The sequence below is a fragment of the Curcuma longa genome, chromosome 14 (genome assembly GCF_044706935.1).
Source record: "Curcuma longa cultivar G26 ecotype Majalengka, Jawa Barat chromosome 14, ITB_CL_G26_1.1, whole genome shotgun sequence".
Lineage (NCBI taxonomy): Eukaryota > Viridiplantae > Streptophyta > Magnoliopsida > Zingiberales > Zingiberaceae > Curcuma > Curcuma longa.
The window spans coordinates 8468117-8494491 of NC_133874.1; the positions used below are offsets into that span (position 1 = coordinate 8468117).

Here is a 26375-nt window from a genome sequence, read left to right on the forward strand (position 1 = left end):
TCAGTGAAGATAGGTTGGGCGTCTTCGACTTAGCGTATTCAGTTTGGCGTATTTGGCTAAGATGGACATTGTTAAGATAGACATGTCTAACATAGGCATGTCTAACTTATTGCTTTTTCTGTTATTTTGTATAGGTCTAACTTGTTACTTTTTCTACTATTTTATTTTATTTTAAACTTTCTTTTAGGCAAAAGTGAGACGGAATTTTTTTCCTCTTCAACATAAAAGACACATCTTTTACTCTCTTAATATAAAATTCTTAGTTCCATCCTTACTACAATAGGTATAATAATTACAATTTATAATTACTATAATGTAAATATTATTGAATAAAAAAATTATATGGTAATAATTATAAAATTATAACTGCTACAATATTATAGTAGTTGTGATTTTCTAACCGCTACGATATAAATGTAATTGAATAAAATAAGTATGTGTTGTAGTAGCTATAGTTTTATAACTGTTATAATATCGTAGAAGTTATAATTATAATTTTATAATTATTACAATGTGAATGTTATTGAATAGATTAAATCATATATGTGGTAGAATATATTAATACTAAACATTATGTTTCAGAACAACTCTATCATTTTATATAGGAAACGGTGGAGTGAGATATCCTTTTAGTCGATGTGATGATTTAAAAAACAAATTAAGATATCATTTTTCCAAATAAAAAGGTAAAAATAATTATAAAAAAATCATTATAATAAATTTGGACATCTAAAATAATTTAAAATGTTTCACATCTAAATTTCGTGACATTTAATTTTTTTTTAAAAAAAAAGCTGAAACTTTATCATTTGGTCTTAAAATTTTTCTTATTCTTAATTTTTCTTTCTGAAAGATAAAATTTAGAAAAAAAAAAATCACAAACTTTGAGGGGAAAAAGAAATAATATTTTGCTGACATGGCGTGATATGTGGAGTGTATATTAAGTTACAATCATGGCCGACACCCACTTTTCAACCACTTGATCACACACTGAAAATGATAATCAAAGGATAAGTATTATTTTAAATACTTCTAAGGATGTCTTAAAGTAGGTTTCACTTTTAGCCTTTTAAATTGAAGATTAAAATAAAAGGGCAAAAATAATTAAAAAACTGTTTTCATTGTTTTTCCGGCTCGATATCGACGACAGTCAAGCCATCAGTCAATAAGATACCATGTCAACCTTCGTATGCTCATCGGTGAGAGGGTCCTGAAGAAGCAAGAACTGAACGCACAGATTAGCAAGGCGCCAGGGAATCCTGACGTCGCCACTCCGACGCTCAAGTCAGAAATTGAAGTAGTAGGGTGTATATAGAATTGTTGATTGTCATACCTACGGGGTTTATATATAGGTAGCGGGAGCGATATCCTCGGATCTCCTTGTTTGCGATTGGCCATGAAGGCGTGATCCGCGGATCGATCTCTGACAGGTTCCAATCATCTAATGGCTTAGCAATGTTATTTATCCTCCTCCGATGGCTAGGATTGTTCGGGACCAAGTTGGGGTACTGGGTCCCTATCCTAATCCTTGTAGATAAGTTGCTAAGCTCGACGAAAAGGTCAGTGTGATGATCCGTTGACATCTGGCCAACTACCTGAGGTTGGTAGTGGCTAATTTGTATGAGTGGCCGGGATGTGCAGGTATGCCGCGAGCTTATATGGGTTGATGAGCTGAGCTGGGTATGCCCCCGAGCTCTCTATGTGCGCCATAGCTGAAGGAAGTGACTTGCCGAACTCTTGGCGCGTATTTGTTCATAAAACCAAGCGCTGGTCGAGCTCTCATATAAACTACCGAGCCGTCTGAAACTGCTAGCTAAGCTTATGGTGCGATACTAGGATCAGGTCCCGAGGTCTATTCCGGAGGTAAGGACCAATTCCTGAAGTTGGTATGTGATACCGGGACTAGGTCATGAGGTAGGTATGCGATACCGGGACTAGGTCATGAGGTCGGTATGTGATACCAGGACCAGGTCATGAGATCGGTATGTGATACCGGGACCAGGTTATGAGGTTGGTATGTGATGCCGGGACCAGGTCATGAGGTTGGTTCATGATGTCTGTACTTTGCTGGGCTTGTTGTAAGAGGACGGAGTCTATATACCGTGGCCCGTGACAACCTTATAATGAGGTTGGTATATGAAGTCAGTTTGATGCTACAGTGATCGTAGGGAATTGGGTTATATACACCGGTGTTAGAAGAGCTCAGTCTATATCTTAAATCCTGTGCCAACCTCTTAGTGAGGTCGGCGATGGATTACTGTAAAAGATCAGGCTTTGTAGAGAGAGACGAGGAAGAGATCCGACCTTCTAATGAGGTTGGCCGATAAAGTTCGTACCCTATGTAGAGTCATAGTCTATAGATCGAAGCTACGAAGAGCTCATCTTAAGTATCAAGGTACACGCCGACCTCTTAATGAGGTCGGCGGTTCGTTCTGGGACGAGAGTATTGAAACTAAGAGGAGAAGAGATTGGGGCTTTTCGCGCTAGTATTCTATCCGCAGTTCAAGCAATTACTAAGCATCTGCGTCTATTCACTGGTATTTTGCAAGGATCACAGTCAGAGGTCAAGATATTTAGGAAGACTTCGGTCATTGTGTCGACCCTTCTTGAGACGTGGGCCCCTTTTTATATTTATTATGACCACCCCTGGATCGGGATCCTATGAGTGGTTTCACTAGCTTTTCCGTATCTCTTTATCCTTCATCCACGTCATCACCACCTATTCACGTCGAATAATCTCCTTTCTTGCCCTCCATCCACGTCATCGCCACATACCTACGCCGGATCAATTGTCATAAAAGTATAAAAGTAAAGGGGACTTTATTAGTCAATTGTAATTTTTTGATTTACCTCTTCATATATAATCGTAAGGCTAACCGTGTGAAGTCGTTGAGATAACGGATTCCACCTTTATAGAAGTATAACAACTTTAGAACAATTAAAATTGTTCTAAGTGATTTGGTTGATCAAATTATTTTACAACAATTTTAATAAAATTTATTATAATAGTAATGGACCAGTGTTGATCAAATTATCCCCTAACAACATGCACTAAAAATTGTAATAAAAAAAAACTACTAGTTGACTAGGCAAAGGCTATGAGTTAGTTGCCTAGGCAAAAAGTGACATGCATTTTATGGTCTAAATAAAAGTATTTAGTGGTTTTGTTTAGCACATGTTTTTCATGATTTAAGTCTAAATAGAAGTATTAACGATGTGTTAACAAATATTAAAGTAATTTTAATTAAGGGAGAGGGATGATTTTAACGATTCCTTTCACTTCTCAATCCACGCCTATTCGCTTAGGAGTAAACGGAGCAAAAATATATGAGATTAAATTATTTCATAAATTGAGAATTCCAAAATATTTATAAAAATTAATCAAACAATTTTATACTTAAATACTTGGATTAAAAAAATAAATAAATAGAGAAATTATTTTTTTTTTATAGAAGGTAATATTACATTCAGGTCAGAAGATAGTTAAAACATAATATTCTAAATTATAGGGGCAGACTGAAAGATTAGCCATCGGAGAAAGGTACGTTGAAATATTATAAAAAAATCTAAAATGTTTTGGTACGTTGAAATATTATAGAAAAATCCAAAATGTTTTCTAATTCTAAAATTTCTAGTCTATAAATTACTACCATTTAGTCCCTCGAAGAGATCTCCCCTCTCCTTCCCTTTGGATCTCGTCTCCTCTGCTACTCCGATCGCAGCCATGGCCGGCGGGAAGGACCTCATCGTGAGCTTCGGCGAGATGCTCATCGACTTCGTGCCCACCGTCTCGGGCGTGTCGCTGTCGGAGGCGCCGGGGTTCATCAAGGCCCCTGGCGGCGCGCCTGCCAACGTCGCCATCGCCGTGGCCCGCCTCGGAGGCCGCGCAGCCTTCGTCGGGAAGCTCGGAGACGACGAGTTCGGTCGCATGCTCGCGGGCATCTTGCGCGCCAACGGCGTTGACGACGCCGGCGTCCTCTTCGACACCGGCGCGCGCACGGCGCTCGCTTTCGTCACCCTCCGCACCGACGGAGAGCGCGAGTTCATGTTCTACCGCAACCCCAGCGCCGACATGCTTCTCACCGAGGGCGAGCTCAACCTCGACGTCATCAAGAGCGTAAGCATTGGATCTGTGTGCCCTTCTAGTAGATGACTTAGAACCCTAGTTTTACTTGATCTACCCATTTTCCCTCCGATCCTTTGAAGGCGGCGGTGTTCCACTACGGATCTATAAGCTTGATCACAGAGCCGTGCAGATCGGCGCACCTGAAGGCCATGGAGGTGGCGAGGGAAGCAGGGGCGCTGCTCTCCTACGACCCCAACCTCCGGCTGCCGCTGTGGCCCTCCCCGGAGTCCGCTAGGGAGCAGATCTTGAGCATCTGGGACCAGGCCGACATCATCAAGGTCAGCGACGTCGAGCTCGAGTTCCTAACCGGCACGGATTCGGTGGAGGACGACGTCGTCCTGACTCTGTGGCGGCCGGCGTTCAAGCTTCTGCTGGTGACGCTCGGGGAGAAGGGTTGCAAATACTACACCAAGGTACATGCTCCTCGAATCGCACTTCTCTCTTACCGCTTTGGGAGCAAGATCCACGGATTCCAGATTCATTGTTCTAGTGATTTCCAGTTTAGGGTTTCCAAAATCCCCCCAAAAAGGTTGAATCTTTACATTCCACCCACTCAGCATCTAGATCAATCTCACCAACCTTCGTTCAAAACTCCTCTTTCGAGATCAATCTAAAAATTAAAAAATGCAGGACTTCAAAGGGAGCTTAGATGGATTTGCAGTCGACACAGTAGACACCACCGGAGCCGGAGATGCATTTGTCGGTGCCTTGCTCCGCAAGCTGGTTGATGACCCATCCGTGCTACAGGTGAACAACCACTATCTATTTCTTAACCAAACACCTTTGCCATCTCTTTCTCTGGTCCATCCATGATCGTCGTGGCGTGCGCAGAGCGAGGAGAAGCTGAGGGAACTGCTCAAGTTCTCCAACGCCTGCGGAGCCATCACCACCACCAAGAAGGGAGCCATTCCTGCGCTGCCGAATCCGGCCGAGGCACTGGAGCTTCTGAAGCGAGATTAAGATAAGTGTTCGTCGCATTCCCAATCCTAAGTTTTATCGAATGCATTTGAGTTTGGAGTCGAAGGCCATTTGGAGCTTCTGCTGCTTTATTCTTCTTGTTCTTGTTTCTGGTACTTTGGGCATAATAAGGCTTCCAATCATTGCTGGAAATTTGACAGTAAACTGGTTTTGATGCTTGCAATCTCGTTTTAGTTGTTCTGTGAGTGGTTTTTAGGGTTTGATCCAGGAACTGGTTGTGTGATTGCTTGGTTGTTTTCTGCCGTTTGGCATGATACAAGCGAACAATTTGTGATGCGAGGGGATCTGGACAAGTGAAAAGGAGATTGATTCCTAATGAGGAAGGTATCTTCTGTTTTTGGTTTTATTCCTCTTCTGCATGCACATATTTGCCATTTTTGGCTTTTTTTACCAGGAAGTAGGGATGTAAACGTTAACCAGCAAAGCTGAATAGTAGCAGGCTTGAGCTCGATTCGTTTTAATTCTTATGTTCAATTTTTGATTTTGAGTTAGTTCAAAATTAAACGAGCTTTAATTTTTAAATTCAAACTCGACTCGTAATAAAATTAAATAGTTCATAAATGATTCGAGCTAGGTTCGAAAGTTAAATGAGCTTAGTGCAAGTTCAATTCGAAAATAATTCGTTTAAAAATTAAACGAGTTTAGTTCGAATTCGACTTGTTAATATATATATAAAGTCTTAATGAACATGTTTGTAAGTCTTTTAACGAACACGTTCGCGAACTTCTAAATGAATATATTCGTGAGCTCACGAATCAAATATTGTTAAGTTTGAGTTCGATTCGTTAATTTAATTGAACAAATTCTAATGAATTTTTTTCAACTTGAGATCCGAATAGTTTGTAAGTGACTTAACTCTTATACATTCCTATTTAGGTGAGAGGAGGGTGAGTTTTTTAGGAGCATTCTCTAATGTTTTTTCTTTTTAGGAGCATTCTCTAATGGGGCCAAAATCCTCACCACGGATGGGTTTTGGCCCAAAATCATAAGGATGACAGGCCTGTTACCAGTCCAAAATCATAAGGATGACATAAAATTGCTACGACCTTCTTTGGTTTTTGGCACAAGGTATCCCGTTTTTAAGTCATTAAGTCTGAGGGTGATTGATTCGGTCTCATAATAGTGTATCACCGATCACCAAGACAATCGGGAAGTGAAATGTTTTCGGATTTGCTATCCATTTGAGAGAAAATTTTTATAATCTTGAGATGGTTCGCGGACCTAACCATCTCACCATTATCTCGGGGGTGCTATGATCTTTTTTTCTGATTTGTATACTGGATAAATTTAGAGTTTCAAAATCATTTTTACAGGATTCACTTTGGTTCTCTTATAGTGTTTTGTCACTAACTATTTAAATAATTTAGTTGGGTAATTCAGTAAATTACTCCTAAAAAAGTTATCTTAATTGTCTCTGAATAACTTAGTTTGTTTTACCTTATTTTATTTTACAATAGATTTTAATTATATTTATAAAATACACATGTTAATAAGAAACGCACTTTTATTTCAATTAAATTAGTTTGGTAATAATTATTAATATTCACTTTATGTTTGAAAGGTCTTTTCATTTTAACCCTCAATTAATTGAGAGATTACACTCTTGTTTCTTTTGCATAATTTGACAAAATAAAATGCTTGCCAAGTAAACAAAGATGTAGTCAAAGAAAATTTTTTGTTCAACACCATGAGCCCTTCATTTTAATAGTTTCCAAGGATTTAGAGTTTAGGCGATAGGCAAGGTCTTAGGAGCGATCGATGTGGTTTATAGGCATATGGGCTCGGGTATGATGAGGTCACTTTCTTCTTGTTTTGTAGATGTGTGTCTTAGGTTGTAGCTCTCTTTCGTCATAGTCAATTGTAATTTTTATTTACTTCTTCACATATGATTATGGAACTGTGAATTATAAGTGTGTGTTCTGAAAAAGTATTCTTAGGTCGTCAAACACAATAAGTTTTAGTCATTGTGATTGGTGTGAGTCTACTTTTAGCTTATAAGTTATGCGAATTTGACTATTGCACGATATGAATTGTAATCTACAAAGTATTGTTATTGTTGTCGTCGTAGTCATGGTTGACATTGTGATCGATTGTCATTGTCACAAGTGGATCGACAAATGTTATCGCGGCAATCCTCATCAAGTAAGCATCACTATATAGGGTCATGCTTGACACAAGCTCGCTAGGCCAAAAATCATTTTTTAAATAATTAAAACTTTTAAAATAATAAAATATTAAATATAATGAACAAACGATTTTTTATATATCTTCAAATAATTTAAATAAAAAGCAGATAATTAAGAACAATCGCAGATGTCTCCGATTCAGACCTGGAAAGGCTGCCAATGGGCGGCGTACTGGCCTTCCGGCTGCACCTTGGCGGCGGTGGCCGCGCTGCCCCCGTCGTGAACGTAGGCGTAGTACCTGAGCACGAAGGCGAGCGCCATGACCAGCCACTCCATGCAGAAGATGAGCACGCCGAGCGCCCCGACCATCCGCAGGATCACCGCGCCGTCCTCCTCGCGCACGTACGACTTGAGCCCGTCGGCGAGGAAGTCGGCGGTGCGGGTGAGGGCGAGGACGGCGACGGCGCCCTGGAGGATGGCGGCGAGCACGGTGGCGACCATGTGGGCGCCGTACCAGCGGGAGGAGGGGGCGGCGGCCGCCCCGGCGGCCGCGCAGCCGGCGGCGGCGGCGGCGATGGTGAGGGCGTGGAGGAGGATGAGGAGGAAGCCGCAGGCGGAGGGGAGCAGGCGGAGGGAGAGGGTGAGGAAGACGCAGCTGGAGGCGGCGCCGAGGAGGACGTAGTTGGAGAGGAGAAAGGACTTGTGCGCGCGGCGGTGGGAGGCGGAAGAGGCGGCGGCCGGCGGCGGGGAAGAGATGGAGATGATCCTCATCGGTCGATGTGAATCCGTCGCAAGGAATTACTGATCTGTTGAAGAGATTGAGAGAGAGAGAGAGATGGATCAGTGATGGGAGAGGAGAGGAGAGGAGAGGAGAGGAGAGAGTGGTATTTGAAGGGCTGGAGAACAGAGGAAATGGGTTGAATTCGACCGTTGGAAGAGGAGCGAGCGAGGTGGGTGGATTTGAGGGCGCGGAAGAGTTAACGGCTACTTCTTGCTTTGGCTTTTAATTCACCGCTATAAATTCGATTCTTTGGGATTCGTATACATACTGATCAAGTCACACGACCAAATAAATTTGGAGATGTTTTAAAAAAAAATCCCTCATTTTTCATTATTTTTTTTTAAATATATAAGACGAAGCCACGGATTATCCAAGATGGAGGCATATATTGCCCTACTGATAAAGTTGAAGAAGAGGATTTTCGTGTAATATCAAAGTGGTCAGGAAGAACATATGTGAGGGAAAGAGGAAGATAGCTTCGAGGATTTTATTTTTTGATCAATCCACTCAGGATCAGCCTAGGGGCTATAAACTTTTTAGCTCCACCATTGCATTCCATCCGCTAAATAAATTCAGGAAATAAGGTAGCTCTTAACGTGGAATCTCAACGTCACTGGTTGTTCAAACACTGTATACATGTGTGACGTGAATTTTAAATTATGATTGTTTGAGAAAAATATTTCATCTCTTATCATTACACCATACCTTGATTCCCAAGAATCCAACTTGCACCGACTAATTCTGGGATGAATGATCCGGCCGCACATTCTAACCACCAAATAAATTCAAAGGTGACTCTTGATGTGGCGCTCCATCACCGGTCATTTGCACACCGCATGCATGTGTTGCGTGGATACAAACACCTTGCCTCTTACCACCACACTATGCCCTAAGGGGCGAGATTCATTCTCCTATCGCAAATATCCATAGAGGGCCTTTCATAGACATCACTGCAGATCATTGAAACATGTTCATAATGAGCAAAACATACAATGAAAGTTCCAACACACTTATGCAAATTCAGTAAATTTGCTTTCTAAAAGAAGAACATACAATGAAGCAAAGCATTAGTATGAGCTAGGGTTTACATTCTCTTTGTTCCTATGAATTCACAAGCCTTTCCATGACAATCCTGAGTATTGCTGGTGCATCCACAGTTACAGCAACCTTCACTGTCGGCTTATTTGACCATTCTGTGATTTCTCCATACCTATCAACATTTTCAAGCAAATTAGTGATACTATAAACCATTTGGACCAACTTTTGCGATACATTCAAAAAAGATGTATTATTCTTCTCTAGTTTGTTCTCGTGTTGAGAAAAGCATGCTTTTTGTGCATATGAACTCAATGAAGAGATACTCAGAAACAAATGAACGGTTTTCCTACAAAAAAACTAGCAGCTTAACAAGAATATACTGATCTCGGTGCGGAACGATGATTGTATCTCATAGTTGCGAGGAAAGGCGTACAACAATAGCACCGCATATATCTCTCAAACATAATGTTATGAAAGAGGGTTACAATCTTAGATGAGTTATTAACTTGAGTTTAAGTATTTGGAGCTAGTAGTTCAGCATGACAAGGGTCGATTCTGTCGTCTAGGTAGGTTGTGACATATGCCCTTTGGAAGACAGGTGACAAGGAGTGATTCTAGATAATGCTTGGAGATAGAGGTGTAATTGATGTACCATAAGCCCTTGCTACTTTGATTAATTTGAGTCTTCAAACGAGAACAAAAGAAAGTTATGCGCAATCTTGTTGGAAAGGAGATTGTTTCGAAGAGAGGTTTGCCAGGAAGGCTGGTATGTTTACTATGTCAAGAGGGTGATGGCTGTGTGAGTTCATGGAAAAAAGGTTATGCTATACATCGAATCTGCAATCTCTTCCTCAAATAAATAAATGAAAACTCACACTAATACCAAGTTGATAGAGAACAGCATTTTATTATATTGATTAAAAAAGAACAATTACAGGAATTTGATATAGCATGAAGGACCAAATACCTCAATTACAGAGCTGTTTTACTCAAACAAGATTGCAGTCGACAATTGGGATCTAACTTTATGGTGACCTTCAAGCTGAAATACTGAACAAAATTTCACTTCCCTACTTTTCGAGAAAGTAGATAGTTCTAAGTGCATTTTGGCATAGATATTTGTGCATACATAAGCTTTTTTTTCATAGTTGTTTTTTCTTTAAAGCTACTGGGGTCAGATCACAAAATAACATGAGTATGAACCTTACCCAATTGGACTAGCAAGTATGATAGTAGTATTATTAATGAAAGAAAGCCATGTAACAAAATAGATACTGATGCACATATTTTGTGCAATAGACTTTGCAATGCATCCTTTGATTTTGTTTCTTGCAAGCTATTGTTACTGGACCATGCATTACTAGCAATAAGGAAAATCCATAAACTAGCTATGTCCATTCATTATGTGTATTCAGATTAAGAAATAACGTGTTTAATATATTCACATCTCATTCTTCAGTAGCATAACCTTGAAATGAAAATTAATAATGAAGATATCTAGCTTGGCATCTGAAATCTCACAATATCTGTCATTTTAAAGAAAAAATATAATAAAAGAATTTTTTTTCACAAAAGAAATGCTTACTTTTTTCTGGTATTGTCCAATACGGTCATGCCTTTGGTTATACCACTTGTCTGGACTCTTATCACGCCCTCAGTATAAGTCAACAATGATGGATCCACAGCGGCAAGAAGAGCTGTTGGGTCATGAAGATAAACTCCTGCATAACAACAAAGATTATAATTCTGTCTATATGTGCTTCAAATTTCTCAGCAAAAGTCTGCCTTTGCAAACCTTGTGTACCATAGGCGTGATGGTGATACGAAAAGTAAACCCCTAAAATATTGGACAGATATTGAGCAAGTTTGCCCTTTGATTGTGCGAGCATCTCAAAATCTGCATCTGAAATGTAGACAAATGTAATTAGTTTAGAAATTGCAAACAAGTAGTTCTAACTCTACTAACAAGTGGTGCAAAAGGATGCATAGAAATAGTGCATTTACTTGTAAAAAAAACTTGATGTGTCACGTTTAATCCCACAGTCAGAATATCAGCCCCGCTAGTGAACACGATATCAGCAGCCTCAGGATCACCAAATATCTGCTTATCCATTTTCATATAGTAATAAAGGTAAATGGAATAGACATAAATTCTGCACTGTGTTAAAAAATACTAAAAGGCCAATACAAAGTTGGATTCCTCTAATCAGACAACAATCAAGCGACAAGATGACTATTGACAAGTTTTAAAAGTTAAACTAATTGTGTCAGTTGTCAAAAAAAGCAAGTCATAAAATGGTATTTCAACACAATTCCAGGTCAAATGGAAGGAAGTAACAATGCCACGAAGATTATGACAACATACATTAGCCTCGGCTGCTGGATTAGCATTCCCATTCACAGAAAAGGCACCACCAAGGATAACGAGTTGCCCTATCTTTTTAGAAAATTCTGGGTCGAGTTCCATGGCCTGAAACATGTGTTAAAACTTTAAAGAAGATATTATGAGTTCATTACATGAATGATGAATCATATCAGAAACTAACCAGTGCAATATTGGTAAGTGGGCCAAGGGAAACAACAGTAACTTCTCCAGGGAATTGCTTAGCTTTTTCTACAAGAAAAGTTGCAGCTGAATCATCAATGGCCTTTCCTTGTGGTGGTGGAAAGTTCTGGTTTCCTAGCCCGTCCGAACCATGTACAAAATCAGCAATCCAAAGCTTTGCACCTTTCTATTCAATGTAAGAAACAATATGGAGGTGTTTTGAGGATGTCAGGTATAGAAGTATGCTTTTACAACAAATTAATAGTCATCTATTTATATCAGCTCTGTACCTTTCTTTCAAAGAAAAAAAAAACAATATGAAGGTATTTTGAGGATGTCAGATGTAGAAGTATGCTTTAACAACAAAGTAACAGTCGTCTACTTGTATCATAGTTAAAACTTTAAATTCATGATTTTCACTGTGCAACAAGGTACAATTCAAATGTAAAACAATGTGTATCATATCAATTGGCAGTATAAAAGAATTCATCAGATCTGATATAGTTTTTTTGTGTTCTAGCAAAAAAAAGGAAGAAAAAGAGATTAAATCCAACTCTTTAAGATTAAATCCAAAGCCTCAGAAATTAAACCCAACTCATAGTAAGGAAATAGGAAAAATAAATACTTCTATTAAATAGTAGAAAGGAAGAAACTCAGGGCAGTCAAGCTCTAAGAGTCAACGATGATGTAGAAAAAGAATTCTTGCCATGTGTAAACTTGGAGTTGATGAGGGTGATCTTGACACTTGGTGACATTATATATACTGGTTAGGTGGAAAAGAAGATGAAATGATCATGCTAGAGGCTAATGAAAATGATGATATAGACATGAGAGTGAAATTCTAGTAACAAACTCTAAATCCAATGAGAGATTTTTTGGAATTTCCAAAGGAAGATATGAGTTTTGATGATATAAACCTAACCAATTGCCTTTGAATTGAGCTTCCTAGAAATGTATTTTCGTATATGTATGTATTTAATGTAATTGGTTATAACTTATATCTAATGAACTTACCTCAGTTTGTCAATGAAATAGCATTGATGTACAATTCTAAATGAAATGATATGAACAGGTTTAATCCTTTTGGTTAAAATAAGATATGAAGCAATATATTTCCCTTATGAACCATAATATTATGCTCAATTAATCATATTATGGTATTACATAGGATGTTACACAATTTTGTGTATTTGAAGATGTAACAAGGTAATATCCTTCTTTATACATATTTTATGTTATTAGTTAGACATCGCAATTCACAATTCAATAGGATTGACTATTTGGAAATTCACTAAATGTTCATGGTATAAGCATGAACTTCATAATCTTGTTTTTCATACAGTTGCAAGAGAATGAGGTTAAAGTTAAAAAAAATTCCGGACTACGAGTTAATTTTTATTTTTTATAGTTGGCATCAGGTATCCAACCCTTCGGGCCAAGTAATCTTGAGGGTGATCGACCCACCAGCCATCAGGATAAATTGAGAAATGAAGATGGCGGCCCAGCTTAACAGTAGTGTTCTCGGGTCCGCTACCCATTTGAGGGAAAATCCCCGCAAATTCGATGCAACTGAGTTTCAAACTCCAGATGACTAATCTGTTATTGACGGGCATAACCATCTCACCATTGCCCCTTCGAACTCAAATTCGCCATAGCAAGTTAATTGATTAGGAGTAGGAGGGATCCCCTATTAGATAATTATCTCAACTATAAGACTACATCTTTTTATTTAATCCTTAAGAGGCAAAAATATAATATTGTTTAAAATCTAGAGTCATGTTAGTTGGCACAGGTGAAACTTTTTGTTCTACCTACCCTCTGCAAAAGCACGATGCAAGAAGCTCTATGTTGACTCTTCCTGTGCATTGGAACCTCCTCCTCTATGCCGAAACTCTAGTTTCCTCCTCCTCCAGCATAGACTTGCATGTTGTGACTCACGTTTCTTCAGCACTGATTCACGTGATGTCTCTCCACTCTAGATAAGCCTTCTAGTCTCCTACTCCTTTTCTTCCTCTTTCTCTGACTTCCCCTTTTTTTCCCCTTCCCCTTCTCCTCTTTCGGCACACCTTTGACACTGATACTCGCACTAATTGTACATCTAGAGCCAACCATGACTAGCTGGTGAAAAACTCAACACGAATAGAAAGAAACTAGCAGATGGTAGAAAACAACAGAGGGACATAAACAATGGCTTCTAAAATCGAACACTCTTTTCTTTAAAAGAGAATAGCTCATAAATGTAAAGGATTTGTTTCAAAATTACCATGAAAGTGACATGAGATCCCTCAGCAACTGGAATATCAGTCCTTCCTGCAATTTCCAGCTAAAAGAACAAGTAAATTCGTATAGGTTAGTGACTGAAGTTTTGATATGAAATATTTCAGAACCACCGAAGCCCAAAGTGGTCATTAAAAACAAAAAACAAGAAAAAATAATCCAAAACATGCAGGCTTTTGGTCCACATTACCAAATGCAGAGCATTTTTGGTGGCAACTTCTGTATAGACATTCCCATGAATTGTCGTGAGCCCGATCACCTCTATTTCCGGAGAATTCAGCGCCACAAAGATCGCCATCGCATCGTCTAATCGTCCCAAACACGCGAAAATATTAGCAAAAAAGATCTCTTTTTAAGCTCATAATTAGTAAAAAAAATTCTTTGACAAAGATGCAGATCGAGATCGAGATCGAAATCAGATGAAACCAAATCTAACCCACGCATGTTGCGGATAAAATCAAAATCGAAGCCAAAGTAGAAGAAGACAAAGTAAAGATCTTTGCTTAGATTGAAGGTTAGGGTTTTGAGTACCGATTCCAGGGTCGGTATCGATGATGACCTTCTTCCTCTCCGCCTTCCCCATGCCGCAACGCGATCGCACAGCTGAGAGGAAGTCGCTGCCTTCATGCATTTGTTTAATCGCTGGAAAATTTTCACTTTGCTACCTCTTCTTTAATCATTTTTACAAAGCGGCCTGTTGACGTTAAGCACCCAAAATGACGTAGAAAGTGGACTTTGGCTCCTCAACGTTTCAAAAATAATATTTTAGTCCACATAATTTTAAATTTTTTAATTTGATTTTCCATTTTCTTTAAATTTTAATACCCTAATTTAACTTGTGAACTTATCAATGATGCGGTGGAGACGACAGAAGTCATGTGGCAAGACCCGATCAACATAGGAGTTGTATGGTATGATCTAGGACTTGATCAATATAGACTTCATGTGGTATGTCAACAATATTCGATTAGCTGAGCCGATCCGACTTATCGACCTCTCGACTTTTTGACCTACTGACATTCTGAGTTGTTGACCTTCTGGCACATGAAAGGATACGACGGTTATCAATATGAAGAGACGCAGTAATTACACAGGTACTCTTCATAAGAAGGTATGAGGATTTAATCTCATCTACTATCATCTACTTTTACTCCGTTCTTTACTCAATTTCTTCTTTCTATTATACTCTTTGAAGCTCTACGATGACTTAAATATTGGATGGGCATCATTCGGATACCTCTTTGTGGGCCTTTTAACGTATGTTATTCTCTATAAGATCGACTACGTCATATCAAAAAAAGAAAGGAAGGAAAAAACTTCAACATTATTGCTTTTTGATATGAAATAGATTCCTGTCGTGAGATTTTGCCCAAAACAATCAATTATATCACAAATTATTTAACTTCCCCCCCCCCCCCCCCCCCCCCCCCCCCCCCCCCCCCCCCCCCCCCCCACCAAAATTAACCATAAAAGTTATTCCAATTATTATGTTTATTGTTTAATATTATTATATTTTTTATAAAAATTGTTTTAATAGCTATTAAAAAATTAAACTAAAAATAATAATCTTATTTGGATTTCACTTCGAATCAAAAAAATAAAATGATAAAGTAAAAATATCTTCTTAGGTCAAATTGATGGTTTACTTTACAATTTAGTACTCTAAGCACCTTACTATTTTGGTATTTTAAGAGGCCCACTCTTTTATCTATAATTAGAAAATTCAGTATGATTATATTTTTAGCAATATTTTTGTCTAAAATAGCAAATTGTCTAATAGGTCTCGAAATTACGGGGAGCAAACTGAAACTTTCCCGACCAAATGCGGTCATCACCAATCTGAACCGTCCATTTTTTCTTACTAGTAAATCGTACCGTCCAACGTGGCACCGATCGTTCCACGGCGAGCTGTGCCTCCCCTGCTTCGCCGCGTGGCGGCCGGTCCGGTCCGGTTCGAGGAAAAGTCATCGCATCTCGAGGCGGCGGCTGAACCCTCTCTCTCTCTCTCTCTCTCTCTCTCTCTCTCTCGTGGCCTCGTCTCGTTTCAAAAAGATTCGATTTTGGCAACGGATCTATCGAGAACGATGGGGCGAGAAGCCATGAACGCAGCTCCAAGGTCGGCGAGGAGGCGCTCCGAGGAGTCAACGGCGAAGAAACTGGAGGCTAAGAAGAAGCCAGTCGCATCACATCCGCTGAAGGAGCTCAACAGAGGTTCCTTTCCTCCTCCTCCTCCTCCTATTGGCGCCTCCGGAGCATCCAAAGGTGGGTGCTTTAGATTCTTTGATTCCTCTGCTAAAGAGCCGCTCTCCCGAGCCAGGCCGGCGACGGGAACTCCCCGATCGGCGCCTCCGAACGCAAGAAACGTCGCCTTCAACCCCAAGAACACCACGAAGGCTTCCGCGTCTCGAACCTCCCAAAAGGGCGCATCAAAATCTGGTTTTGGGGTTCCTAAGCAGATTGTTTCCGGCAAATTCTCCAAACAATCAACCACGGATCTACTCCGGAAGTGGAGTAAGAGGAAACCTAGCTCCTCCTCCCCAAAATTCGATCTTCAGTGCGGCACGAAGGAGCCTGTAGGTTCGTGTCCGGCTTCTTCTCCAAAAAGAACTCTGCTAGGGTTCAACGCTCGTGAGGCAGCGGATGAAGAGAAGCAGATGCTGACGACCACACCGACTTCGACCACCACTCCTCCCGTCGAAGCTTCCATTTCGCCGGAGGTCCCCATGGATAACCCCTCAGTCACACCTGCGTGTTTTGCTGCAGGCCATGTGGTCGTCGGAGTGCACGACCGAAGAAAATGTAGACCTAGAGGCATCCTCTCAATCGCCGGGAGACAGTTGGAGATTCCAGAGATCAACCGCGGAGTTACCGATCCGGCTAGGGTTTCTGTGACACCTCCGCCACTAACGGGTGCTTCCATCCATTGGCTATCTTCGCCTCCGGAAAATGCAAATTCCGGTCATCGTAGTAGCCTTAGCAGCCTAGAATACGTGTGGCTCATTGTCCGGCTGAAGCTTCCGTTCATTGGCGACGTTCACCTCGTGAAGATGAGGAAGAAGTGCCCAAAGATGAGCTTACAATTGGGACTAGAAATGCACCTGATCATGGTTTTTGGAAGTGGTCTCCAAGTAATTGTAGCAGCGGTAAATCACCCGAGCTTTCGGGGTTTCTGGGTCTCAATTCTCCATGCTTGGAAACAACACCATCATCTGGTGTTGTGGTTCAGAGAACTCCTAGCAGTGGTGGGAGTGTTAGTCCCTTCTCTTTGATCTTAGAGAGAATTGCAAAGACTTCCAGAAGTACACATAGAAGACCTCACCAATCGGGGAGCAAGCCGCTTTCGGAGAACTCTTTGGTTGAAGATCATGTTACCTGCACACCTTCATCGCATTCAAGTTCGATAAAGAGCAAAGGTTTCAGTGACTTTAAGGTTGATGCAGTTGCAAATGTTCTAAAAAATGTTAGTTTGTCATCAAGGCAGACGACATTCTCTGGGCTTAGTTTCCAGTTTGGATCCATTGAAACTTCCTCAAACTCTGTAGATTTGAACCGTTTTCAGCATCCGTCGTCGTCGGACAACAATTGCACTGAAGAAGAAGAAGAAGAAGTTCTGCCAGGTGCTGAAACAAGGATATCTTGGAGAGAAGGACTGGTCAGCAGGATCTTTGAGATGGGTGACTTGGATGGCTATCGATGGCTTTCAGATGATGAGGATGATCTCAATTGCCGCGAAGAAGATAGAGTAGGATCGATATCTGATCTTAAGTTTGACATGAAAAGTAATGTAGAGAATCTAAATGAACACAATGCAGCTGGTTTTGGATCCATTGAATTTGTGTTCCAAGCTGAAAAAGCTGGAGCTAAAGGTCCTGCACAAGGACCCTTCTTGTCTGCAGAATCCATTAGCATGGAGGGGATTGGGCTCGCCGCCTCCGATGATTCCGACTGGACATTTTCCTACCAAAACCACTTGTTTGAAGTGTGAGATACTTTCCATTGTTCGTGCTCTTTTCTCACTTCTGAAGTTGGAATCATATATCTAGCTTTTCATTGCTTGTACTTCCTCAAACGTTGAGTAGATGTATTCTCTGATGATTCTACTAGTTGAAGTTGCATTTGGGACTTGCTTCATGAGGTACCATTGTTTGTTTTTGTTTATGGAAATTCTGCTGCATGGCTATTACAATCACTAAGTTATAGAACTGGTTCGATCGATATGTTTATGTTCTCAAACAGCTTAGAATCATTTCAAGATATGCTTTGCTTTACTGTCTTATATCTGAAAAACTACACAAGCCTCATGAGATTTGAAAACTAGCACCACATTCATCTTCCATTCTCTCCTCCATTTCCATTGAAAAAGGAAATCTATCATCTTCTTCTATTCCACATTGAGACACAGATCCTTGAAGCTTCTTCATTCGCCTTTCGCCAAAGCTAAGGCTCGACGAAAGAAAGCTTCTTTATATCCTTTTGGTGATCTTCTCCTGTAATTGCACATGAAAATGCTACTATGAGGGATTCCTCCGTTCTTAAATTAGCTTATCTTGTGATTCTCATCCACCTCTGAAGAACCACATGATGCGACGGTAGCTCATTCGTATAGAAAATACCCCTTTAGGGGATTTCATATTTAGATGAATTTGCAATTTGTATGTTTTTCTCATTCACATATGTTTCTGCTCGAGATCGTCTGCAAATGAGTCATTGGACAACTGACTCGTATGTTGACTTCCCAAAAGCGGTATGCACAAGCAGCTAAGGAGGAGGACTCCACCGAACGTTGAGCTATAAGGAAGGAGACGAGGGTGAGAACGAAAGTCAATGTTGCCTTGGCTCAGCAGCTCCAACGCTCAAGTCAGGCCGCAGCAGAAGAGACAAACGAAAAATAACGAAGTAAAGAGATTCTTTTTTTTTTTTTTGTATAAAATGGTAGTGAGAATATATATAAAATAATATACACATAGTGAGTATTTAATATTAATTTTTTATAATTTTTATTTCAATTTAAATATTAAATCTTAAATCCTAAATACTATACCTTAGCTCCTAAAATCTAAAAAAAAAAGTTTTTAAAAAAAATTAACATTAGATGCTCACAGATATGTACTTAGGCACGAGGATGCTTGAAAGTGCACTTAATCGTTCGGAAGTCGCACGAGAGGCCTTTTCGCTCAGAGTTTTGTTTAACGAAATAAATGTTTTTAAAATAAATTTAAGAGATTATCATAAATTTAACGAAGTAAATTTTTTTAAACAATTAAGTTTTTAAGCAATTAAGTTTTTAAGTCTTATCAATGATTTTTATATGAAAATTTTAATTAAATAATAAGAAAAAATAATTTTTTATTTTAATTTAGAATTAAAATAGACGGAAAAAAGATATTCCATTAAGTGTGTCATTAATTAAAAATAATTAATTAAAAAGCTGTGTGAGGCCTTTAGGAAAAAAAATGCCGAGAATAATTAAAAAGCCGCTTTCGTTCGATCAATCCGCTTTCGGTCCAAACTCCAAAGGAAACCCTCACGTCCAGACTCCATGGCCTCGTTTGTCGCCGCCGATCTCGGCCGTCTCCTCCCAGCGCTCCCGGCGGCGCCAAGAAATCCTCGACCGGACTCACCTTCTTCCGGCGCCGTTGCGAAGTCACTGATCTCCTTCTCCTCTTCGTTTCGAGGTAATCTTCTAGCACTGGCCGCCTCCATCTCCGCCGCTAGCTAGCTCTCCATTTTTATGCGCCTCCTGATCTTCCGTTTGCCCCGGAAGCTCCTTCCACTTCCGCGGAAGTCAGCGCGAGGAATGGGCGTGCGCCTGTGGCGGCGGCGGGTACCAAGCACCTGATGGGCTCGTTGTCGAAGACTGAAGGTCTCAAGTTCGCGGTGGTGAGTGATTTCATTTTTAATTTTCGTACTGTCTTTTAGTGCGCTGATAGCATATTTCAGCTTGTGTTGGTCGGTTAGGAAATCGAATCTGGCTTGTTTGATGATTATCTCATTGAGAACTTTTTTTTTAGCTGTACGTTCTTTCTTAGTCTTTACGGTTTTGGACACCAAAATATGGAAAATTTGTTCAGCAAGTCATCTATGGTGTGATAAGATGAAGTTTAGCTATGTTTATTTGAGGTGTGGAGGCGTTATTTCTGAGGAAGGAGGGTCCCTTTAGACATATCAAGCTGTGTATGATGTGCATGAATTTATCATAGTTTGGACGCCACTTCCTAAGGTAGTTGTTTGTAAATGCTTGAATGCAACTACTTTGGTAGATTTTAACTGATAAGGGTATCGTAAAAATGATTCTTGAGTAAGTCAGTTTTTACAAGTATTTTATTTTTTTATTTTTGTTATTTTCTATTCAGCTGGGAAACAAATCCTGTTGGTTTTGAGATTTAGATTGTTTACTATACTGTCATTTTACTTTCTAATTGGCATTGTACTTACGTTTCTCTTCCTTTTCTTGGCAATGCAGGTTGTAGCACGGTTTAATGAAATTGTCACTAACTTATTGTTGGAGGGAGCTCTTGAGACTTTTAGGCGATATTCGATTGATGATGATGATATTACTGTATGATTTATTTTTCTTGCCTGTTCATTATTCATTCTGCTCAAATTTCTCTCATTTATTTAAACCCAACTATAATCAGTGATTTAAAATTTGCATCCATATTCCCTGGTATTAAGTTGATGAAAGTATAGCCTTATGAATTTATTTTGTTTGAAGTACATTCTTAATTATCCATATTAAAATTGGGGTTATTTCCATTCAGCTGTTATTTTAATGGATTACTTCGAGCTGGAATGATGATTCTAACACAATGATAATTCCCTTCCATTCTTTACAAGTTCTAACATTAAGAATAAATCATTACCTTTTATGAAACAAGTCTACTTCTTATATGATACTTAAAAAAGTACTATTGGAACTGATATTAATTAAGTCAACTCATTCTCTAAAAATCATACTGATCTTAATGGAACTATATTGTAAGAAAGGAAAATCATTCTACCTTCTCATTTATGATGATTCCACTGAATTGGACTCCAATGCCAAGTTTACCCTGGAGGAAGGAATTCATTTCCATGGAAGAGCATGATTTTAATGGTGGAATTGGATTCCTTCATCTGTTTACTCATGTTGGGAAGTTGGAGGATTGAAGCTGAATGGATTGTGGTAGAATGGGTTTTCTCCCAAAAATAATCCCAAAATTGGATGGAAGTTGAGGGATTCCTTGAAAGATGTTGTGAATCACCATCTATGCAGCGAGATGCTGCAAAGTTGAGCCTGTGCAGCAATGAAGAGGTTGCACTGAGAGGTGAGGCTCTAATGTGAGGTTGGTTGTTGTGCTTTGCTACGAGGTTAGCAGTGGCGCTTCAAGGTCAATTCTGCAATGTGATCAACACTGTGCAGAAAGCATTGTTGTGCAGTGCTTGGAGACAGTAGACATGGGTAACAACGAGCACCACATCTCTGTGGTTTGACAGCAGGAATAAGTTCTCTGTGTGCAATGACTAGCACAAGGTTGACATTGTGCGAGACGAGCAACACTGGTCTCTGTGGCTATGGTGAGCACAAGGTCACAGATCGACAAGGAAGATAACTTTGTTGTTGGAGGAGATATTGCCATTTGAATTTGCCTTTTCTCTCCCTAGTATTTGTTAAGGTACACAGAACAAGAGAATTCTTTTCTTGTCTCCCCTCCACTCCCTTTCCATCCCATTCTTTTTCTCCCCATTTCCCTCCTTGTCTCCCCAAGATGGTAAACACAGAATAAATCTATTCATTGTATGAAACCATCCTAAGCTTCACTGCCACTCCTGCTTTGCAATCATAAATCAAAGTTTACTTTACATTACTGGTTTTCGCTTCTAGTGCTAGGCAAGCTGACTTGGAATTTTCAAGTCTTAGGCTTAGACTGCTGATATATGAACTCAGGGGTTCATTCCTTTTAGTTGATTTAAACAAGCACATACTGTTAATGCAGCGCAACCTTTTGTTTGGCTTAATACTGCTGTGATATTGCATAGTTGCCTAAAGCATGAAGCTCATCTCTCTTTACATCATTAACAATTAAAAAAAAATCAAAACTTAGTTGTCTAGCATTGGATCTGGAGCATATAGCATTCTGACCTTTAATATGGTCAACTTCACCAAGTAAGATTTATGATGATTAAGCTTTTAAGGAATTTTTTCTAATATTTGGTTTCAAATTGTTGCACACATATATTTACTGGAAAAAATTTATCTAGTATTTTGTTTCATCTTTCAATGTTTTCCAATTAACAAGAACCATTGGTAGCTTACCATTGTATTTATTAGCTTATGCAAGATGATGCTTTATTAAACTCTGTATGTTTTCTGATGCTGAGTTAATACAGTTCAATTTTCTGTAGGTTGTTAAAGTTCCTGGATGCTTTGAAGTTCCAGTTATTGCACAAAAACTTGGGAGATCAGGGAAGTTTGATGCAATTTTGTGCATTGGAGCTGTGGTATGCCTGTTTAAATCCATGTTATCTACTTCAATGATATCTTCACCATAAATATTTCTTCGTTATTTGTGCTGTATTAAGGACCATTTTTAGAATTTTGGCATTGATTCATGAATCTTCAAATTTTATAGACAAACATTGGCCATATCTTATGTCGCAGTATGCTGTTTTATCTTTGATACAGCCATTTTCAGTAGTTATCTAGCTGACATTCAAGCAAATTTATGTTATAGTTTGTAAGGGCAAAAAGGAGGTTTGATTTTTGATAGTTTAGGGAAACATTGAAAATGTAGTTTTCTTAAATTGAATATTTTTTAATGTGCCATAGTGGGACTTATATTCTATTTGATCAACTAAGCATGGTGTATTTACCTTCAATAATATGATATCCAGGGACGGTTGGAGATTGTCTAAAAGGCCATTCCTACTTCTTGTTTGATTTTCTCATTTTGATCGACTTGCCATCTGGTATCCAAATTCTTCTTTGTTTTTTGCTGTTAGAAATTTTCTAACATAGTGATTTCACCTCTTTTGGAATATCAGAAAGCCATTGGAGATAAATGCACAAATATCTTTCTAACAAGTTAAATTTTGCATGTTTAATTGTGTTTGCACCCCTTACTCTTGTTAGCCTGAGTTCTCCTTGGATGGTTCATCTGTTGGATAAAGTACTATTTTCTGCATATTGAAATAACCTATTCAGTAAAGAAGAATAAGTACTTGAAATTCTTTGTCGATACATGAGCTTCACACCCCAATTTGATTGTCATATCTATCGATCAAATTTGTGAACATGCTTACTCCTGGATCTTTCTATGGCATAGTGATATAACTTCTGACTCAAATCCACTGGTGCCATTTCAACTTAATTAGATGAGAGAACGTTTTTACTGAAGTCTTCAAATGGAGGCAACTTTTCATTTTAGCATGCTTTGTTTTTTCCATATGCAAGTCCACAAGAAATATAGTGCAGCAAATTGTTCGACTCCTGCTTAATATGTTGATTCGATAATGTAACTGACACAGGTTTCCTATTCCTTTTCTTGTAGATTAGAGGTGATACTAGCCACTATGATGCTGTAGCAAATTCAGCCGCATCTGGAGTACTTAATGCGGGGTTATCTTCAGGTTTGTCTATGTACTCTTCAATCTTTTAAACATTCTGCTGGAACTTGTTAGGATTTATAAAGTATCATTTCCATTGGAAGGTAGACAATTGATTAATAGCTTTGTTCCTTTTCAATGGCATTTCAGGAGTCCCTTGTATATTTGGTGTCCTGACCTGCGATGATATGGACCAGGTAATCTCGCATTAGCATAACTCCTGACAAAAGTTATGATTCATTGATTCACATTTGCTAACAGCCAGAAACTATGATATCTAACATTTATGGTTATATTATTGCATATTCTGAATAAAAAGACTAAAAAAAAAGGGTTACTTTTGCTACTCAAATGCCCTTGAATTCACTAATCACCTACTGCTAGTTGTTTAACTTACCTCTTTAATGATGAAAGGTCGTTAGTTATCTGCTTTCACATGCTTTGATTTTTAACTTGAAAGCATTCACACATCTAGTTCTTTGCATGGTTATTCTTTGAAATATCTGAATTTCTTTACAGGAACCAATTAGTGATTAATTTTTGTTATGCTACGTATGGTTCATGAAATAGAAAGATGGATAATAAAATAATTATCCTTAAGAAATGGCATAAGAATATTTAACCTTAGATTGATTCATGGAATGGAAATATAGATGAATCATTTTCTTGATCAGACGAGGGATAAGTTTCCACAATGATAAAAATATACCTTAACAATAGTTTGCCAGTTTGCGCAGTTTAGTAGGTTTGTCCATTGTGTCCAGTCTGCTTTGCTTGTTTAGTCTTCTCGACCCACCACTGTTCATCCAATCTGCTAGGCCCGCTTGACTTGTCCAATCCACTCGGCTTGCCCAATGGACGATGCAGTCTGGTCGACCCATTTTTCAGTCATGATGGATTTAGAAACAGTTTGGGCTATATATTTGGCAGGCTGGATCAAGAAATGTTTCCCTTGATGAATTTTTAGATCCAACCGACAATGTATGGCTTTGGACTGGATGGTTTTTTTTCTAAATTGCTTATGTTAGTCATATATAGGGATGGCAATTTCCTCTGGAATCCGATGGAGGATCCGATACCCGACTCAAATGGAGGAGGATATGTTGGAATTTTTTGAATCCGATTAAATAATTGGATAATCGGGTATGGAGATTTTTAGATATGGGCATGGAGGTGAGTCTAGTAAAATTACTCATATCCGACTCAAATACCTGATTAAATAATACACACACACCAACTAACTATTTTTTTTCTTTCATTTCACCGGCAATCAATTAAAGGAAAAAAATAAGAAAATAAATCTGATCTTCTCTTTCTCCTTCTCGGCTTCTCTCATTGTAGTCTATAGATGTTTTTTCTATTTTTGTTGAATTATGTTTTTTATGTGATATTAATTTTAATATACTTTTGTTGAATGATGATAATTAAATGGAATGAAGAAAAGTATTAGTACAGAGGATATCTGATCCTTTGATGGGAATGAGAATGGGGAGATGAGGATAAAAGTTGAATACCCGATGGGAATGAGGATGAGGATGGATACAATACATGGGGACAGAGATGGAGGATATAGATTAATCCAAACCCGACCCATTGTCATCCCTAATCATATAGCCATCAAGAGTTTCTTTTAACGTTCAACAAATGTTTGAATTGCTTCTATACACTTTTCGAGTATTATTAGCTTACTATCGACTTTTTTCTTTTTGAAATTTAGTTTATATAGAACTTTTACACTTCCGTTTGCCAGAAATTCAAATTTTTGTGCAGGCCTTAAATAGAGCTGGTGGTAAGGCTGGAAACAAAGGCGCAGAAGCTGCTCTTACCGCTGTAAGTTAGTTTTCCACATTTGTTTCCTTTTAATTATAAAATTTGTCGACATCCTTACCGTTTGTTTGTAAATCCATCACATAGTTTCAAATGTAGAACATTACGATGAAATTTTAGTTTCATAACATAGTTTTTCATGACATTACATTACGACAATCATCCAATATTTTAGGATTCTCAAATTAATATATGATGTTCTGTGACAGATTGAGATGGCTTCGCTATGCAAGCACCAACTACCAAAGTGATGATTGATGATGCATCCATCAGATACAACTCTTTCATATTCATTTCGCAATGCAACTAAACGTGCCGATGTTTCTTTCGATCGACAAAGTTCTGTTATCCGAGAGATCTACATCTCTGCATCGGAAACACGACTCATGGACCCTGTTGTATCTTATGTTTCGCGGCAACTCTGTGAGAGGAAAAGCCATAGAGATAAGTAAATGCGATTGAACTGTATAATTTCGCGAGCTTTTCTCTCGTCTGCTCCCAACTTCCCATCCAAGTTTTCTTGTTGAATCGCTCGAATCTTGTCGGTGAAACTCACTTATATCGACTGTATTACATTTCCAGAAAGTGATTTTGTAGACGATAAGATAAGATAGAATAGGTCAAAATGATATGGATATGTGCATAGATGATTAGTGATTCCACAGTTGAAAGATGTGTGAGAGATTCCATCACTACTTTACATAGGTGTAAAAGATCTAATAGACAATTCTGTTTTAGTAAAAAGTAAAATTTGTCATCTCAACGATTTCACGCGGTCGTCTCTAACAGACAATTCTAGAATGTAGTTGTGGAGCGATGAGCTGTTCATACCTTTTGATTAATCATCGATTTGAAAAGTTTGATATCTAGATTAATAAAGAAGCAATCTAAAAGATATGGACGTATTGCATGCCTAAATAAAACTTCAACGAGATTCACATGGTGAATTTCTAAAAGTTAGTTGGATTGGATGGTTGTGAAAAAGTTTGATGTTTGATTTAATAAAATTTATTTATATTCATTTAATTATTTATTTCATAAATAATGTTTGTGAATATTTTATGAATATTAATTTATATAAATTTTAATTAT

At 38.7% G+C, this 26375-nt stretch overlaps 4 protein-coding genes and 1 pseudogene across 4 annotated transcripts; 3 read left to right on the forward strand and 2 right to left on the reverse strand.

Moving 5' to 3' along the window:
* Positions 1–3678: 3678 nt before the first annotated feature.
* LOC141844969 (fructokinase-1-like) lies at positions 3679–5378 on the forward strand. The gene is made up of 4 exons (XM_074732961.1): positions 3679–4117; positions 4207–4539; positions 4757–4873; positions 4958–5378. Exons 1-4 carry the CDS (start codon positions 3725–3727, stop codon positions 5084–5086), a joined length of 972 nt encoding a protein of 323 aa, XP_074589062.1. The 5' UTR covers positions 3679–3724; the 3' UTR covers positions 5087–5378.
* Positions 5379–7365: 1987 nt separating this feature from the next.
* On the reverse strand, positions 7366–8068 carry LOC141844970 (uncharacterized). Its single transcript, XM_074732962.1, has one exon. The coding sequence runs from the start codon at positions 7999–8001 to the stop codon at positions 7429–7431; it is 573 nt and encodes a 190-aa protein (XP_074589063.1). The 5' UTR covers positions 8002–8068; the 3' UTR covers positions 7366–7428.
* Positions 8069–9089: 1021 nt separating this feature from the next.
* On the reverse strand, positions 9090–14502 carry LOC141845050 (putative uridine nucleosidase 2). The gene is made up of 9 exons (XM_074733069.1): positions 14403–14502; positions 14062–14177; positions 13858–13917; positions 11596–11781; positions 11415–11519; positions 11054–11150; positions 10845–10952; positions 10635–10770; positions 9090–9221 (listed from the first exon to the last, which is right to left on the reverse strand). Exons 1-9 carry the CDS (start codon positions 14500–14502, stop codon positions 9113–9115), a joined length of 1017 nt encoding a protein of 338 aa, XP_074589170.1. The 3' UTR covers positions 9090–9112.
* Positions 14503–15955: 1453 nt separating this feature from the next.
* Positions 15956–17856, forward strand: LOC141844705 (uncharacterized; annotated as a pseudogene).
* Positions 17857–19370: 1514 nt separating this feature from the next.
* LOC141844772 (6,7-dimethyl-8-ribityllumazine synthase, chloroplastic) lies at positions 19371–25811 on the forward strand. Its single transcript, XM_074732767.1, has 8 exons — positions 19371–19546; positions 19636–19751; positions 20335–20430; positions 22257–22352; positions 23402–23480; positions 23607–23653; positions 25227–25286; positions 25493–25811. The coding sequence occupies exons 1-8, from the start codon at positions 19411–19413 to the stop codon at positions 25532–25534; spliced, it is 672 nt and encodes a 223-aa protein (XP_074588868.1). The 5' UTR covers positions 19371–19410; the 3' UTR covers positions 25535–25811.
* Positions 25812–26375: the final 564 nt, after the last annotated feature.